The sequence below is a fragment of the Simochromis diagramma genome, unplaced genomic scaffold (assembly GCF_900408965.1).
Source record: "Simochromis diagramma unplaced genomic scaffold, fSimDia1.1 OVJJ01000451.1, whole genome shotgun sequence".
Taxonomy (NCBI): Eukaryota; Metazoa; Chordata; class Actinopteri; order Cichliformes; family Cichlidae; genus Simochromis; species Simochromis diagramma.
This window is the reverse complement of record NW_024387276.1, coordinates 138,356-156,504: the sequence shown is the minus strand read 5'-3', so window position 1 is coordinate 156,504 and position 18,149 is coordinate 138,356. Positions and strand designations below refer to the sequence as shown.

Genomic DNA, 18,149 nt, shown 5'->3' with positions numbered 1-18,149 from the left:
GCTGAGGCTGACTTTAAATGTTTAATATTCACTTGCATGCACGCAACCTTCGATCACGCCATCTGTACAATGCTCGTTCGGTACAGGAAGGGGAAAGGATGAGGACGAGAAAAAAAAAAGAGAGGGAAGTGAGATAAATTTGAGAGAAGAAAAAACAGAAGTCAATTTGGGAAAAGGGCAAAAAAAAAAAAAAAGGAGTAGTGCTTTAAGGCAACTGTAGTGTAACCAACGTGTTTGATGCTTGCTGACAGCTGATCCGTGAGCCACGGTGTGTGTGTGCGTGCAGATCGAAACCTATAATCCTATACCATACAAGGTTGCGTGACCGTTCATACCCTGCTGTTCTCTGCTCCACACACCATTTGGCCTAACTGGTCACTCCCTCTCTTGCTCCATCTTTCTCATACACGTTTAAAACACACAGAGATAAAAGCAGATGAACAAATACATGCATACATCCCCCCCAGTGACAATGAGGAGAATTCTTCAAGGTCTGGCACAAACAGGCATCTGCATACACATGCATACACTTCATTAAACACACATATACACATTAGCATATGGGACATAGTCACGCAACCCCCTCGACCTTCCCACTTCTTGCTTCCTGAGCACAATTAGCAAATATACAGTGAACGCAGCGCCTTGTTTTCTTTATTTGTCCACATCAGCGCTCCAGCAACAGAACAGTGCTTTCCACCTTTTTTAGACTGTTGTGCCTACAGAGTGCTGTTACCCTTCACTCTCCAGACACACCAGGTTCATCTGAACTGGTTTTAGTGTGCCTCCATAGTTCACCAACTATGATGGTATGATGAAACTCTTAAGGGGGCAAGTAGCTGTAATTTGGATTGGCTGCCACAAAAAACTGAAATTGTAATATAGGATTACAAATTAATATTAATATTAATTTGTAATCCTAAGAATTTGCAAATAAACCCCTGAATGTGGCCGTCAGTTTTAAAATAAGATGGTTTATGCATGTGCCTGGGGGGCAACTAGCCAGTTGAAAGGTTACTGGGTGCATCCTGGTGATTCATAAACTAGATATGCAGGCCGCAGCTGACCATGACTCACACGCATGCACATATGCAACACACAACCAAGACCTTATACTCGTACAGAAAAGCAAAGCAATGTGCAAATGTCTAAGGAAAGCCACCGATTTGACCCAACCTGCTGTGTATCTCAAGCATTCATAATGCGAATCCAGTATATTATAATTATTATGCACTTCCACTATCAGTCCCAGGATCAACAGACACGCTCAGAACCAACAGGGCTAAAGTGAATGCTCTAATAATTTCCATGTGAGATTAGAGGGAGAGTACAGTGAGATTATGGAGCCACTGCCAGCTCTGTTTGTTTTAGGTTGTGTTCATGCTCCAGTTGACTGATTAATCTGCGAGGGTTACATGAGGATGTTCGCTCAAGCTGTCCCTTCTGCTTGCAAATGCTCCTGCCTACTGGTCACAGCTGCAAACTGCAGCCAAAGAAGCTGCAAGTCAAACAGCTGCCTTGACAGAAGATTATGCATTAGTGGCCTAGACTGTAAATACTGTGCTTGTCTGTTTTCTTACAGTGTTAATAGTAAACACAGATGAAATCATCAGCTCCAAGACGTAACCAAGGATTTGAAATTACACAACAGCATTCTCAGGAAATTACTTATTTGATTTTATTCATTTGTGAAACTGTAAAAAAATAGACATAAAGACAACAGTGCATTTGTTTACTGTCTCTAACAGTAGAACTATTTAACATATTCTCCCTCAAACCAAGAAACTATCTCCTACCTGTCAGATTAATGTGCAGGTCAGCCTCAATTTACACCGGTCAGGACAAAAAACACGACACAATTTAGGACAGATTTTGCTGGATTTTGTAACGGTAATTCTCCTCGGTGCAATCTAATCCATAGTTCAAGTGCTGAAAGTACCAACAATAATGTCAACATGAAAGTGAGACACTCAGACTGAAGGCTTCTCGATTCCTAGCAGCATACAATTGGATTATTTCTCCCTCTGGAGTTAGAAAATGCTTTCCGTCACCACGAGGTCAAAATGCCACCCCAGAAAAAATAAAAAAATCCCCGAGGGGTGTGTTAAATACTTTGACCCAGAGCTGTTTATTAAGACTGTTTGTGATCTCTGATCTGCAGCAGGTGTTTTGCCCCGTCAGCAAACTTTTGACAAATGACTTGGCCACAGGTGGAGCAGACTTCAAAGTTACCATCCAAAAAAACCTGGGCAACAGTCAGTTTCTGCTACGTGTCATACACTGTGGATTTAAGTGTTTTGACCGGCAGTGGCGAGCATATAATCCAAAGGTTTAACTCAGAAAAACTGAAAATCCACCTAAGCCTTTGTCGCTCAGAAAACGTAGTGTTCTTTGCTAAAGTGATTTAAATTATTAGAGAAAGTAATTAAAGTCTGGGGAGATTAAACTTTGGTCTACATGGATCCACAGTGCATGATCTGAAAGAGCATCCTTTGAAGTTTCAAAGACAAAATTTCTTCCACTTTGAATACATTTGGGTTTTATTCAGCTTTCAGTCTCAGTGGAGTTTTTGTTGGTTTGTAATGAGTTACAATCTGGATCAGAATAAAGCAGTTGACGACCTGGAAGAGCAATCCGGCTAGCCAGATCCATAAGAAGGTGTTGTAGCCTTCAAACTCCAGGAAGTAGGCTGGGCCCAACCAGATGGCCTGTTTAGGGGAGAAAAATATGACAGTTTATTTAAAAAACATTGCCAGATGACTTCAGTTCTATGTATCCTATCACTCGTATAACTTTCAACTCAGCATGATCAAGATCACAATCAAGAAAACAAACTTCAGGGCTCTGAAAACACCGCCAACTAGGAGGTGCTACAAAATAGTGACCACTTGAGGCTAGCTCTAAACATTAGTCAATCCTCATAGAGCTACATATTAAAACGCACAAGTTTAAGGCAGAAACGCAGTTTTCTGCTTTCTTTCTGGCACAAAAAAATCCTTGTAGACAGTTTTACCCTTTGTGAAAACTACAGGTGGGTGAATTTGTACAAGGCTCATCCTATCAAGCCGTTCTGAGGCTTAAAATTTTTTTATTTCCGTGGCTAGTTGTCAAGCTGTAGCTAACCAAAATTTTGTCTTGCTGTGTAGTTGATTGTAGTGAGTGGTAAGTGACACTAAGTGGTGAGTAAAACTGTAGTATTTTTCTAGTGTGTAAGCACTCGTCAGACGGTATCTGTGTCTGTGCAATGCACCTGTACACTCCATGAATGCACCTTGCTAACCAAGGTGTTAGCTAATAGTGTAACAATCCTCCCTCTTGTACAAATATGGTCACTTCTGGCTACAAAACACTAATATTAGAATTTAAAACACTAAAATTAGAATATTAAACTACTAGTCTGGGATTTTAAATGGAGAGCCCATAGATTCAGTCTATGGTATCAAATCTGATTACATTAACAAATGCATATCTGAATTCATATTTAACTGTAATTTTAAATGTGCTTAACTTAATTACCTGTCCAGCAAACCAGAGGAGCAGTAGTCCCAGCCCTTGTTTTACTGTCAGACTCAGGTTAGGGATGACCAGAGGAAGTAAGCACAGGTACCAGAGGAAGTACTGTGAAAGGATTACAAGAAACATTGTTAAATTTGTAAAGTCTGTGTGTTATGTCTAGGACAGGAGGAACAAAGTGAAATTATGTTAGGAATGTACCTGAGAAGTGCACACTTTGTTGAAGGTAACAAAAATGGCTGTGTGCAGGAAACAGCAGAAGGCCAGGTCTTTGTAATACATCCATGATGTTACCAACAGCAGGGCAAACTGCGGCAGGAATGCTGCCAAGCCGAGCCACTGGCTCCATGTACTCTCTGCAAGGCCGAAAGAAATGGGCTCATTTAAAAAAATAAATAAATAAATAAAGCTGTATTTCCCGCTGTACGTTTGCTCAGTATAACACAAAAGACAAAGGAAAATAACTCAACACACCTATAAATCAGATTTAACAAGCATTTTATTGCCTTCAAACGTCATCATTTCGCATTCTACACAATACAGGCGTGAATGGTTGGATGGATAAATACCTGCAGTAAGGTAGAGCATGTAGAAGTATGGAGAGAAGTTGTGTCTGATGTCCCTTCTGGTCAGATGGTACAAATAGGTCTCATAAAGAAACTGCCAACCATACCTGCGTTTATACGAGAGGACACACGTGTGAGTAAGAGTGTTGGTTCAAATAATGGGTCACAAGAGAGGCTAGCATTAAGTCAAATCAAAAACAGTACTTAGCATTGTTGAAAGTCATTCCTAAACAACAGTTTATCATCTTCAAAGTAATTTTTATGGCATCTGAATATTAACAAATAATGCTAATTCCAATAGCATTAGTTGTAGTAATAGAACAGTCATTTCTAAATCATGAAAACGGTTTGTGGTGTCCATCTCACATGTAATAGAAGAGTGCTGTGAGTGTAAAGAAGACTCCGCCAGCCACACTTGCAAATAGGAGCAGATCTTGGTTGAAGAAACCAACAAAAAAGCCGACAAGCTTCTTGAATCTTGAGACCTTTTTGGCTTCATCTACCCTGATTTCAGCTGTGCGAAGGGTCAGGGCAATGGGCAGAGCATACGTAACAGGGTAGATCTTCATATGAACCGATAAACCATACAGCAGCGCTGCCCAGGTCAGACGCTGAGCTGGAAGAAAACAAAAAGAGCCAATAAACACAGAAGCTGTGAAAACACATGATCAAATTCATACTGATATATTTAACCCACACCTCTGCGTTCCATGCAGAGCAGAGTCCCCAGCACCAGAGCTGCCAGGATTGACTCAGCATTCCCTCGGCTGGACACGCCCATGGGCAACGGGTTGAGAAGCCACAAAGAAGAAACACAGCGTGCAGTCTGAACATAAACAAGCAAAAATGTATTTTTGTATTTTTATCTGTAAACCCCCCCCCCCCATAGCTCATCTAATTAAAAAAAAAAGAGAGAGACATGATGAAAGAGTGCCAGAGTCACAAACCTCAGCTCTTAGACCTCGCAGGCAGAGGACTTTGTAGATGAGCAGTCCTGACAGCACATCGCATACAATGAAGAGGATCTTTCCAAAAACCATGTTAAGATAGATGTTTGGGGTGAGAAGCCAGGCCAGCAGAGGAGTGTAACGGTAGGTTGACCTGTTGTATGGGGACTCGCCCTGTAAAAGGAATTCCCCACATGAAAATGCTGAATGTGATATTAGGTTAAATAAAAGGGGTTATATATGATAACCAGCTAAAACAGCCATTTCATCCAAAAGCCTGAGAGAAATTTTGTCTTCTGTTGACGGTTTCATACACCATTCTTAAAGTGCTAGAATAAATATCACATCTTAAACATTGCTTATTTTGTTAACATAGAAATGTAATAAGGACCTCACTACAAAAAATATCCTAACATAAAAATAATATTTTTTTATGTTTCACTCTCCGCATTTCTGGAAAGTTAAACAACAACCCCATAAATTGGCTGTATTTGATACAACTCCAACTAACTTCATGTGTTAAATATCCAGGTGTCCAACACTGTCTGAACTTCACTTAAAAGTCAGGCATTCTCCTTGATGTGTGTGTCTTAATATTTTTCTTTTCTCCTTCCACCGATCTTGTGCCATAGAGCTACTCTCTAGCCTAGCTCTGTCGGAGGCTTCTTCCTGTCAAACGGGATTTTTTTCTTCCCACAGTCTCCAAGTGCTTGCTTTGGGGAGTTGTTTGTTTTCTCCCGAATAACTGCGCTTTATACCACATTGAGGGGAATCCTGTTACGATTTGACGTTATAAAAATAAACCTGCATTGAACTGAATATACTAAGCTTTGGTTTGGTGACCTAACAGCTTCAATTCCAGGTAAATCCTAGTTCATAAATTCTCCATTTAGCTCAGTATTAAGTAATGTTACCACCCTTATACAACTGGTACTTCTCACTATTTTCTTTGTCAGCGTTATATCAGCAGGACATTCAGTTTTGAGACAGTTGTTACCTCAGTAATGAACCTCGCAGCATCTGTGAACACATGGTAGTCAATGTCAGTGTACTTCACCGCCATTGTCCTGTCCTGATAGTCTCCATAAGCGACCAAAGCCAGTCTTATAACGAAGGAAGCCGTGAAAAGGATATGCTTTTCAGTGAGTTTAGATATTAGCTTCTCCATCACCAGCCACGGAGTGATTAGCAGGTAGGACTGAGAGCTACGTTGGCTATTTTTCTATGTTTAACGTTTCTCCGCGTCCATATCCTTTCTATTTAGTTTACGGACTTATCAAACATTAATACTAGCGAGTATTAATCCCATTTGAATGCCCCAATTTCAAATATGACAACACGGAAGTTATCCGGAAGTGGCATTAGCAAAATTGTCTTCTTCTTATAAATTCCACAAAAGGCTTCAGCGAGCACAGCTAATGCAATAGCACCACCTACTGTGTTGGAGTGGGACGGCTATTTAAAATGGGAAATTATGAAGCTATTTTTAAACACAGTTATTATTATTACTCTCTTTGGCTAAGATAAGTATTATATTGCATTTAAACAATATGAATAACTTGTTTGAGGATTGAAAGTAACTGTCCAAGGCTTGGCTGATACAACTTTTGTTGTTTCAGTTGGTTACATAGGTAATATTATTTATTTATTATTTTTTAACAGAAGTGTAGAAAGTAATCCAGTGGCCAATTAGAAACTGCTTTAAGTCTCCTTTTTTTCCTACTGGAACAAAACAATGGCAAAATGCCCCCCCCAACATTTGAAAGGACTAATATGATGTTAGAGAGACTGACGGTGACAAGTGTAATACCAAAAATTCTACATTAAATGGTTAAACAGCATTAGAAACCCCATCCTATAACACTTGGCTGAACCAGGTAAAGGAAAATGTGAATAAAAGGCATTTTAAACATGGAGCAGTTGCAAACCACACACTTTATTCCACATGTAAGTCAAGGGATACATAAAAATGACCTGGACTCAATGCCAGTTCAAGCATTTATGTACGTTTTTATAAATTCTCCAATTATTATATGCATTTTATAATTCCATATAAAATGTATTACACTGTTATAATTATTATCTTTGGCTAAGCTAAGTATGATATTGCATGTTTTCAGATAAAATGCATAGCACATTTTTTTAACCAAAAAAGGTGCAGCAGGTTAATAGAGGCACATTGTAAACTTTTTCCTAAGGTGTAAGGCATACGATAACAATCTAGTCTTCAAGATAGATAAAATAGGGTATATGACTGCAGCAAATAGGGCCATACGTGCATTACGACATAAATCAAAAGATCAAATTAGGTTAAACAGTGCAAGATGACAGTGTTCAGAGAAGAGACACAAACAAGGGGTGAAATTTTTTATAAAAATTCCCCACCGTCATTTTTAATTCCTCATCCTGGTGGTGTTGATATACAGGCCAGGAACATAGGGTGTGATTAGCATAATGAAACTCTTGAGCAGGAGCTCTCAGCAACAACACCAAATTCGATTTTACACCAGTCATGTTGTAACCTCCCTCCAGCTGAGAAACACCACTCTAAACGCGCTCACACGGGGGAGCTGTATCGGCCAGCGAAGAGGATGCTCGAGGAAGGGTTGTGCCTGATGAAGAAGAGGAAGGGGTGGTCGGCGATGAATCTGGCTGGAATCCTGGCGCAGCGCAGCATCATGATAGCAGCGGTGGCAGCGGCAGCCTCCGTTCCCTCCTCGTTGACCTCCACGAAAGCCTTGTGCACGACTTTGGACAGCACCAGGTCATTGGCAGGAGACATGCCTGTCACAAAACAAAGCAAAATAACATATTTGATTTATGTAGAATATGGAGGTGATGGAAATTACGCTGATTTAAGAGAACAGCAGCAGTCCGTTCATGTTTTGGGCTCCCGTTTTATTGTGTGGCATGTTCCAAGAATACTTCATACCAGAGAAGTCACTCTTTTGCATGTCAAAGGCATCCACCATGCCCATGCTGACCAGGACAGTCTTCATGTCGTAATTCTCCTCTAGCTTGAATCGAGGCAGGCCCACCGTGACCTCAATTTCATCCATCATATTGGGATTAGTCCAATCCACAAATTTCTCAAAGGTCAGCTCCTTCTCCAGCTAGAGATGGGGAAAAAATAAAAAATAAAAAAAATCATCCACTGTTTATGTATTTCATAGGTTTCATTATCCAAGTGTGCTTGCTATACCTTCTCCAGACCCGTTGTGCCGTCCTCGATATTTTGGGGCAGAAAGACGAGCATGCTGAGCTCATTCCCTTTGTAAGGCAGCTCGATGATCTGTCGCACAGGTTTCAAACATTAGCGTGAATATATAATAGTGGCTATGCAACTGTTAGACTTAATCATCTTAGTTTATTATAACATGCTTCCAAAAATGTTAACATGCAATGCCGTGTAATACAATAACTTATACAATAACAAATCCAGAAAGCTGGGACAGGGGTAACATAGCACTAAAATAACTTGTAGACCATTAAGCTTACAACAGTGTGGTGTTAAAAAGAAAAAAGAAACAAAACAAAAAAAAAAAAAAAAAAAAAAAAAAAAAAAACACAACACCATTAAATACTTTTCAAAAGGCACTAAAATCCCTGTGCACAAGAGTCAAGGGTAAAAAAAACAAACAAACAAATTGATATTGGTGACAATCTTTGGCTCGTCAGATTGCACTATGTTACAAAACCGACATGATTTTGCAAGAAAAACAAGTTCACAGGCTCTGGAAGACTTCAGACCAACGTTGGCAGTAAATACAGTTCATTCCTGCATTTCTGCAAATCCAACTTTATTCTCTACCTTCCTTGGACTGAGGAGAAGTGGAAAACGATTAACCATCTTGTATGTGCAGTTCACAAACCAGCATCCATGATGATGCAGAGAGCATTAGTCCACATGACTTAACCACTAAAGCTGAACCCACCAAGGTTTTGAAACAGCCTGAGCTGCCAACCAGACAACATTATGGTTGTGTGTGTCACACACACACACACACACACACACACACACACACACACACACACACACACACACACACACACACACACACACAATCTCAAATCAAACTAGTTTAAATGCTGCCAAGTTAACAGGTGATGGGTTGCCGGCCATACTGACTGATTTACTGCAAATTACCTGACAGTTGACTTCATTGATGAAGGTCAAAGGGAACTTAGACTTTTGGTACATCATCTTCACTGGCTTAGTGTCATTCTGAAATATGAAAAAAAATAACATGTGAAACATCACCAGCTGAAATCTTTTACTTTGTCACGAGTGTACTAGTTCAACCTGAAATTGGTGTTGAGTGTATAAAGAAGTGTATGAGAGCAACCGCAGTTAGAAGCGAACCTGCTCGAGGAGAAAAAGTGAAGTTTTAAATCATTGGCTTGCAAATAAATAATGTTAAAAATAGTTGTTGTTTCTTTAAGGCTTGTTGAGCTACTCGAGAAATACAAGCAGCAGTGAGAGTGTGACTTTCATTCATCAGGTGAAGAGCAAACCACTGCCAGCCCACTTCTTCTAGATTTCCAACTGTTTGCTGGCAAGTTAATAATAACAGCTTGAAAGGCTGAGATATAACAAGCCTTGTTCTTGAGTTAGATTTGCTCTCTTTAAGTCATGAGACGGTTTAACATCACTTCATGCAGTTCTAGGATTTTGTCAGCCAGGTCGAAGCATAATGACTTTTTATCACTCTGAGCAAAGTCTAATGTGTTTTTTACTGTGTTTCATCACAGCTAACAGAAATATCTGATCGAGAGGTGTCGCTAAGAATGTGACTGAACACCATGTGATCTTTAAAAAAAAAAATAAAAAAAAAAAAAAAGACCCTTACCACAAACACTGTCAGGATATATTATATATAAAAAATAAAATCAGCAGTATTCATGCAGCTGCTGTATTACCTTGTTGACTCGAAACTGAGCATCTTGTGTTTGATCCTGCTTAAACTGCTTGTTCCAGAGGCCCTTAAAGTAGATGGCATTGACCAACACCAGCCTGGTCATGGGGTCCAAAACACCCTGAGCCAGCAAATCCTTAATTTTACCTGAAGGATACGTTGACACGTGTGAAGCAGCGACACAGACGTATGTAATAAATACTCTACTAACATCTCACAGAAGAACAGTTCTGCAGGACTACTAACCAACACACTAATACTATAAAAGTTTTTTCATTACAACTTCTAACTTCATATCAGTGGAAGGTGGACATGTTTAGTGTGTTACCCACCTTGTGTTGTCTTCTCCACCCAGCTGTTGATGTTGAGCCTGGCAGCATCGAAGCTTTTGATGAAGTCCACGGCCTCCAGCTCAGCATTGTAATGCTTCTTGGTTTTTCCCAAGAAATCCTGAAATCAGTTAATGACACACTTATAAAGTCTGAACACCCAAACAAAATAACCTATTAGCTCTGTGGGATTTTACTGCCTAATCAACTACCTCATTCTTTCCTCCACAGCTTAAAGATTCTTTAGGAAAAAAAAAAACGAGCCACACGAACAGAGACACACACACACCTTAACAAACTGGTAGGACTGCTCCCCATACAGTCTGTTGGCAACGCTGAGAGAATATGGAGCATCTGACTTGTTGAGCACACTCAGCAACTGCGCAAAGCTGCTGTGGACATCATCCTGACAATCCTTCGTTTTCAGGCACTGTGAACAAAGCAGACAACTGTTCAAAAAACAAAACAAAACAAAAAAAAGCACTGGATTCAGAGAAGCCATGACCCAAGCGTAGAGAAGCCTTTCCACAAAGCATTTACAGCACACAAAGACCCACACCATCCCACCACCGTGTTATCATTTATGTGGTCATCTTCAAGTCCAACTGTTTAATAAGAATGAAGTAGAGTGTGTTTTTACATGGTGCACATCCACAGCTAAAGTCACAGACGGCTGTAATGTTGGGTGCTCAATTTGTTAACAGAGTTTTCTCTCTTTATACAAGAGTGATTCTCTGGAATTACACAAACAGGAAATGGAAAAAGTGATGTGCTGTCATAGGTTCAAACTTTGAAGGCTCAAGTGACATTTACAGCATCTGCTAATAAGAGATAAAAAGAAAGAAAACACACAGAAAGAGGTCATAAAAGGACACGGCTATATTCATATGCATTATGTAATGCTGTGGGGTTTGAAGCTGTTGGACTCGCCACATACACATTAAACCTTCAGTAAACATATCACTGCTGCTTTTACCCGACAGTTCAAGACAGCAGCATAAAGGACATCAGCAAAGCAAAAACAGAGTACAAACACAGATGTGAAATGCTCTGTGAAGCTCTAACATCTTTGTTTCCATTGATCCCCTCACCACACGGCACTGTTAGATCAGCTGTTAGTAATATTTCCCCTTTTGTTAGTGTGCAATTCCTGTATTGCTGCTTTGTTACCACCTTCCTCAGATTCGGCAGCGCAGACTGGGCCTGCTGTTGCATGTGCATCTGTCCCGCCGGTGCGTGCTTAGGCTTCTCTGCCTTGGTGAAGCAGAGAACCTAGAAGTGCGATTCCAAGTGCTCACTGTTACGTTCAACGTTTGTTTTTCTATTTTTAAAAAACAAAACAAAACAGTAATTTATGAGCTTGTCCTTAAACTGATGTGTTGGCCGAGTTGTAGACTTCAATCTGATACCTGAACAAGAAATCTTCTAATGAGTCGCTGATAATGTTCAATGAAACACTTTTACACAGTTGTGACAAACCCCTCAATTGAAAAAACAAAACAAACAATAGAAACAATTATAAACAGTATGACCATAACTTCCCTGCATTCATTTGCTTTAAGCATAAAGAATATTTCCTCTACAGAGGAACTTTTTGAGAACCAAAACATTTTAGCCAGAATCAAAGTATTATCATTTTAAGTAATTACAACATTTCATTTTGTGTTATAAACTCTTACTTAAAATTAAACCAGCAAAATATACAGTCTTTCAAATAAGGTAACAGGCAGCCAACTGTCCTTACAGTAGGTCCCCAGATGCCCCTCTGAGCCAGGCTCATCTTTCTGTGATGGTACAGCTGAGCCAAGCTGACTCAGAGTAATCACACCCAACAGCCGTGTCTGGTTGCACTTAGCACAGTAGTGTATAAAAATATAGTTGGGAAAACACCGTTTACAGTAAGTCGCTCTTTTAAAATTACTTGTACCAACTCGCAGAGAGATAATGTAAGCCAAAAAACAACAACTGTGTTAGATCTGGATTATTAACATAAGTCATTTTTGACAGCAGTGGATTTACTGCATGACTTTGTGGGGTACATCATTATTTAAACAGGTATCTCGTCATTCCGTAAATGTATGACAGAATTGGTTATGGATTTGTTTCTTACCAATAATTAACTCCAATTTAAGTTATTTGGCCACATGTTTTGAACCAATGAATCCTAACCATGGGCGCTTGTAGCTCGGGAAGTGTCTCTGCTCTGGAAAGGCTGATTGTAGTTAGCTGCTGTGCAAACTAACAAAAAAAAAAAAAATAATAAAATGCAACTTGTTTATAGGAATATTGTTATGTTAAATAACAGACTAGTCAGCCAATGACCAGAGCAGTCTGAGGTGAGTTAAAGTTCCTCAAATATGTATTTATTATTGAAATGATTTGAATAAATACTGATTTAACAGACAGAGTAAACTGGGAACCGCCCAGTTAGACTGTGAAACAGGACACCTTGTATCCATACATAAGCCACAAGCCACTGGCTTATGTATGGCAAGATCATCTCAACACAATAACATCTATCAAGAGAAAAGAAATGTCAGGCAGCAGTGTTGGACGAAGAAAACAGGCGGCATAAAATACACAGATTAATGTCCGATATATCATCTGTCATCATAATCATGATAATCTGTCATGATAATCTTCGAGGAAATTCTTCAAAGTTTTTCTTCCACGTAATCTCTAATAAATCCATTATGTTTCAGAGTGTTATCACTACAAATGACTGGATACAAGTGGAGGTTCTTTCCCTCCCATATACACACCCACCAGCATGACTTCACTGGGTGTGACTTGGCTTAAGAAACAGTTCTGTCCTGATGTTCTTACAGAATTACGAAAGTTCAATAACCTACCAAGAGAGGCCCAGTAAAGATAACCACTGAACGAGTGAAAGAGTCACGAGTGTCTCACAGTCTGGCCTGTGCAGTTTCACGAGGTTTCACCATCATGTGGATGGTTCTTAACTGGTTCTTTAAGTTCTGCTGGGAGATCTCGGATCCTGACATTTATGTGGATGCTTCTTTGAAAACTACCACCTATTTAAAATGCTTCCATTCATCCATTCTCTTCCAATACAGTGTTGCCGGGGTGGGGTGACTGGAGCCTATCCAATATATTCCAGTATGTGTGAGGCAAAAACATATTTTATTTCATAGATTCAGAATTGTGGGTGGTCTCTAGCTACACCCTGATTGAGTAATCACGCCCACGTATGTGCATTGCTAAACAGGACTGAATTATTGCACTAATGTTGTTTGTTGAGGAGATAAATGACAAGTTTGTGCAAAATCAGGAAACGTCAGTGCTCCTGTGTGTTTCTTACTCACTCCAATCGACTGCAATATTTGTCAAGCGAACGATTGCCCAACAATCGTACAGTCACTGACACTTACTCACAAAATGAAGAATGTGATTGCACTTTGTGTTTCCACTTGAACTTCTGCCGCAGGCTTTTTTTTTTTTTTTTTTTTTTTAAATACACCCCACAGAAAGTTTAACTATGCATCAAATCTCAATTACTACTCTTATTAGCCTTCATAGTTATCTTTTAGCTCCTTCCCTGCTTTGACTCTTGGTGCAGCTCAGTTGCAGAAGCCACATCTGTGTGAAAAGTAGCTGTTTACCTACAACTACACAAGAAAAGAGACAGCTTGCATTAATCTTGCTTTTCTATGTCAACTGCTGTGATCGTTTTCAAGGAATTTCTTCAAACTTTTCGTTCAAGGTACTCTCTAATAAATCCATTATCTTTCAGAGCATTATCATTTCAAATCACCAGATACACGTGGAGGCCCTCTCTCTCCCACACACCCACACCCACTAGCTTGACTTAGCTGGGTGTGGCTTGACTTCAGGAATCCTTTTGTCACAATCTTCTTAGTGAATGTCAACTTCCATACCAGCTACTCCTGCTGAATATAAGGCCTCTCTGCTGTTTATTTAACCAGATGGGCAGTTCTTTAAAACCCCTCAGTATCTCTTATTTAATTTTTACTCTAACAATACACTGATTGTCAATCTCATGTCTAAAGACCTTTGAAATGCAGGGCATGCTCCACAGCGTGAGCCTTCTTCTCCATAAGGTGCTAAAAGCATAGCTCTAATTTCTATAAACAATGCAAGTTCAAATGCATTTTATGTTTCCACAAATGTGCTTCAGTGCCTGATATGTCTTAGTTAGGGTAGTGTATTACTTCTTCATAGACTGCGTCAAATATTCTTCCAGCCGTTTCCATTTAGTGCCTCAGCTTGGACAAGTGCCTGCTTATGAAATCCAGGCAGCCAGACAAATGGGCATGCCCGCTGCACAAAGGGAACTGATAACCCGTACGGATTACCTGAAGCTTTATTGCCCTTACACTTCCATTTTATGGATCCTGTTCCCCGAGTAACGCAGCACAGGGCTGACCCTCATAAAGGCTGAACAGTACAGATCTTTGTCATTTTTCCTGACACTGAAAGTCAGAGCTTGGTGAGTCACACAGTAGCTTTGGCGGCTTTCAAAAGATCAAATTCGACGCCCTATCATCATGGAGCTTTAATGTTCAACGTTGCTTGAAACTGCCTCTCAGAGCTCTTTAAGTAAATGAAAGGGGTCATTTCAGAAGCCATGGATTTTAACGGTGTTTGGAGGGAAATCCACAAGTGCGTAAAGCAGAAAAGCAATGAAACACATCACAAAATGTAAGCTAACAAGCTTCATAGGGTAGAATTGAACCAGCTTCAACAAGCTGCATACAATCTTTAACAAAGGCAGCTGCACGACTGTACCTCTGACATCTGTGTGGCTGTGTTGCCTCTGGCCCCCAGCATCACCATAGCCAGGGCTGAAGAGATGCTGAACGGGGAGAAAAAGATGTTTCCCGTCTTGTCGTTATTGCTCAGCTCTTTGAGCAAAGTCAGAGAGAAGGCACTGTTTGCCTTGGACAGAGGGGTTGCAGATGCCATTGTTTCTGGTATAAAAAAAAGAGAGGGCAAAGGTGTTAATTATTGCACTAAAGTAGGATTAATTACGGTAAGTGAATTATGGTTCACTTTACCTAACCCCCCAAAAACACAACAACAGAAAAGAGGTGATTATTGTTTCGGGAATTAGAATGACGTGCATCTTTGGTGGTGTGTATGCAGATTTACCTGCAGACTGCAAATACACCAAGCAACAGTTCAACTTCCACATTTGTCAGTCACATATAAACATCCTTTTTTTTGAGTGCACATGGGGGAAGAAATCTTATATTGCTATCATCGATCATTACTATGATTAAAGTTCTTTACACAGAATTTAAATTCAGTACAGGGACTGCATAATCTGAGCGACTATATAACTTGGATTTTTCCACATATCTGGTTGACGTCATCTGAAAATTATTGTGCTGCATTCAAGTAACACCAACCATCTGCACACCAGATAAAAACAATGCGTCCCACAGTGCATATCCTGTCACTTACCAACGCAGACTTTTGTCGAGGTCTTCAAGCGATCAGGAGTCTTTCTGTGATGGCAAGCCTTCTGCGTGCAGCATCGCTTTTTATTTACAAATCGGCACGCCCCACGTGAACTTCCGCGTTCTCGAACATCACTGTACGGAAGCCGAATGGAAAAATTCCAGAGAAAAACCACTTCGTCATTTACTGTACAGGAGCAGGGGTAACGCCTGCTGGGAGTTTTAGGTACAATACAATACAATACAATTTTGTATTGTATTGTACCCCTTCAATGCAAGGGGGAGAAACCTTTTTCCAGTTAAAGTACTTTAAAGTACAAGTTTAAAGTGAGGTTTAGTCAGTGAGGTACAGCGCATGCGACCTCGAGGAGAAAACGTTTTGCAGGGACTGACGACTAAAGTTCAGAGGCTGGCGCTGTGCGATACTGCAAATTTTAGTGTCGATCCAATACCAAGTAGATATGGGGCCAGTATTCCTTCATTCAATAATAATATTTATTTAGTTAATATTCATTTATTTTTTTAACAAAACTCAGTGGATAACATACTGAACTTAGAGGACAGAAGCAAACTATCAATCCAATACCAGCATTTTTCTTAATACTGTGGACATTTGGAGTGATCTGTCCACCTCTAGCAGAGGCCTGTGCAAGAAGCTGGATTTTGTCTTTTCCAGGCAACTTCAAGGTTAACCCTGGGTTTAGGTGGTTGATTTATTGCCTGTGTATTTCACTATGGTAACTCATTCTGGATCAGCAGGTATACCACCTAATGAATAATCAGTTGTCTGGAAAATAGTGTCACTATTCCTGAAAGATCCTTCAAACATCTGTGTGCAGCGTGGGAGAGTCTTACAATAGCCTCAAGACATTTCTCAGTTCTCTAATGTATAAATTTTTTTTTTTTGTTGCAGACAATTTTATAATTTCATTGTTTTATATTCTATTACAATCTATATTTGTACTTTCATCCAATTTGCATGTTGACTATTTGAATTCTGTTTTTCTGTACTTTCTCTCAGACTGAGGTAGGACGTGAAAGAATAAAAACTAAAACAATCTTTACAACATTTATGAAATATTCAGTAATAATCAATCAGATATCTTATTCTCTCTTTTTTTGGCTTTCTTTCCTTGCTTCACATAAACAAGACTTTATTCATAAAGCAGATCTTATCCAGTCTTAAAGAGCTCACACATTCACACAGTGCTTTTTCCTCTCACACACTCACAAACTGGTGATTTGTCTGTAGCAACTGTGTTTCTTTCAGTCTGTGTTGTATATTTAACCTCTTCATATGTTCTAATATTGTAGCTTTATCTTCTACCCATCCATTTTTTCCACTTATTCAATCCAGAGTCGCAGAAGCCCAGCTGTGACAGGGCACACCCTGGATGAGTCACCAATCTGTCACAGGGCTAATACATAAAGGCAGACAGCTATTCACACCTACAGGAAATTTAGAATCAACAGTTAATCTAACCCCATGCATGTCTTTGGACCACCAGAAGAAGCCAGAGTACCCAGTGAGAGCATGCAAACTGCATGCAGACTAGATTCAAATCCAGGACCTGTAGTATCAACCACTGCACTACCCTCGTTTTAGCATTCAGTGGAAAATGATCCTTATTGCCTATGTTAGGTTAGGTAAATCCAGATCACATAAAGTTATTCAAGCTAAACTGAACTTGCATCGTAGGCTCTGGAATAGTTTGGACAAGTGGCACTACATTAAAACACAGTTATGCAACGAAATTCAAATTTCTGGTACATAAGAAGAGAGATTCTTTGGATTCAAGGCAAGCAATGACAACCAAGAAGAGATGCAAAGGGTGCACAGCGCAGCACAACTAACCTGTTCAACCGCCACAGCCTGCAGTATAATGAATGAAGGCTAAAAATAATAATGCAGTGGTTGCTAATGTGAATCACCCAACATTAACCTAGACGCCCATAAAAGGAAGCCTGTGCAGTATGTCATCCATGCAGCTCACAAAGACTGAACTCTTCCTACTGCAAAGAACAATGTGCAATGTACACGAACACAGTCTACAGTCGAGTCCTAATAGCACTTACATTCTTTAGGTCTATGCCTGTAACACTCTGCCTATTGCCTTCATATTAAATAATTTTTAAAAATATTTCGTCACGTCATTATGTGGGCACAAGTAGAGCTAACATGGGCCGCGAGATTGAGACAAAGGCATAAGAGCCTCTTAATGCGTGTTTTGTTCTGGTGTGGAATTACCAAAAATAGAGAGGGGACAGCCTAACATATGAAACAGGAAAAGACCGCCGTGTAATCATTTATTTCAACAAAGTAACTGTATTCTGAATACCACCTTTTTAAACGGGAACTGTAACGGAATACAGTTACTCATATTTTGTATTTTAAATACGTAACACCAGTACGTATATTCCGTTACTCCCCAAC

General features: G+C 39.8%; 2 protein-coding genes across 5 annotated transcripts in view; both read right to left on the bottom strand.

Moving 5' to 3' along the window:
* Positions 1-1,657: 1,657 nt before the first annotated feature.
* On the bottom strand, positions 1,658-6,470 carry pigm (phosphatidylinositol glycan anchor biosynthesis, class M). The gene is made up of 8 exons (XM_040002753.1): positions 6,024-6,470; positions 5,027-5,200; positions 4,779-4,905; positions 4,446-4,695; positions 4,083-4,186; positions 3,715-3,869; positions 3,517-3,618; positions 1,658-2,708 (listed from the first exon to the last, which is right to left on the bottom strand). Exons 1-8 carry the CDS (start codon positions 6,192-6,194, stop codon positions 2,541-2,543), a joined length of 1,251 nt encoding a protein of 416 aa, XP_039858687.1. The 5' UTR covers positions 6,195-6,470; the 3' UTR covers positions 1,658-2,540.
* Positions 6,471-6,942: 472 nt separating this feature from the next.
* Positions 6,943-18,149, bottom strand: part of LOC120715663 (leukocyte elastase inhibitor-like) — a 30,853-nt gene continuing 19,646 nt past the window's right edge. Inside the window, exons 1-10 of one of the 4 annotated variants that reach the window (XM_040002748.1) lie at positions 15,720-15,850; positions 15,042-15,223; positions 11,445-11,543; positions 10,561-10,701; positions 10,275-10,392; positions 9,947-10,089; positions 9,174-9,251; positions 8,229-8,318; positions 7,959-8,139; positions 6,943-7,810 (exon numbers count right to left, since the gene is read on the bottom strand). In XM_040002748.1, the coding sequence (XP_039858682.1) occupies positions 7,584-7,810; positions 7,959-8,139; positions 8,229-8,318; positions 9,174-9,251; positions 9,947-10,089; positions 10,275-10,392; positions 10,561-10,701; positions 11,445-11,543; positions 15,042-15,218 (1,254 nt within the window). In that variant the 5' untranslated portion in view covers positions 15,219-15,223; positions 15,720-15,850 and the 3' untranslated portion in view covers positions 6,943-7,583. Of the gene's footprint in view, positions 7,811-7,958; positions 8,140-8,228; positions 8,319-9,173; positions 9,252-9,946; positions 10,090-10,274; positions 10,393-10,560; positions 10,704-11,444; positions 11,544-15,041; positions 15,224-15,719; positions 15,851-18,149 lie in introns of those variants that run through there. The other 3 variants (XM_040002750.1, XM_040002752.1, XM_040002749.1) reach the window with 3 other exon arrangements.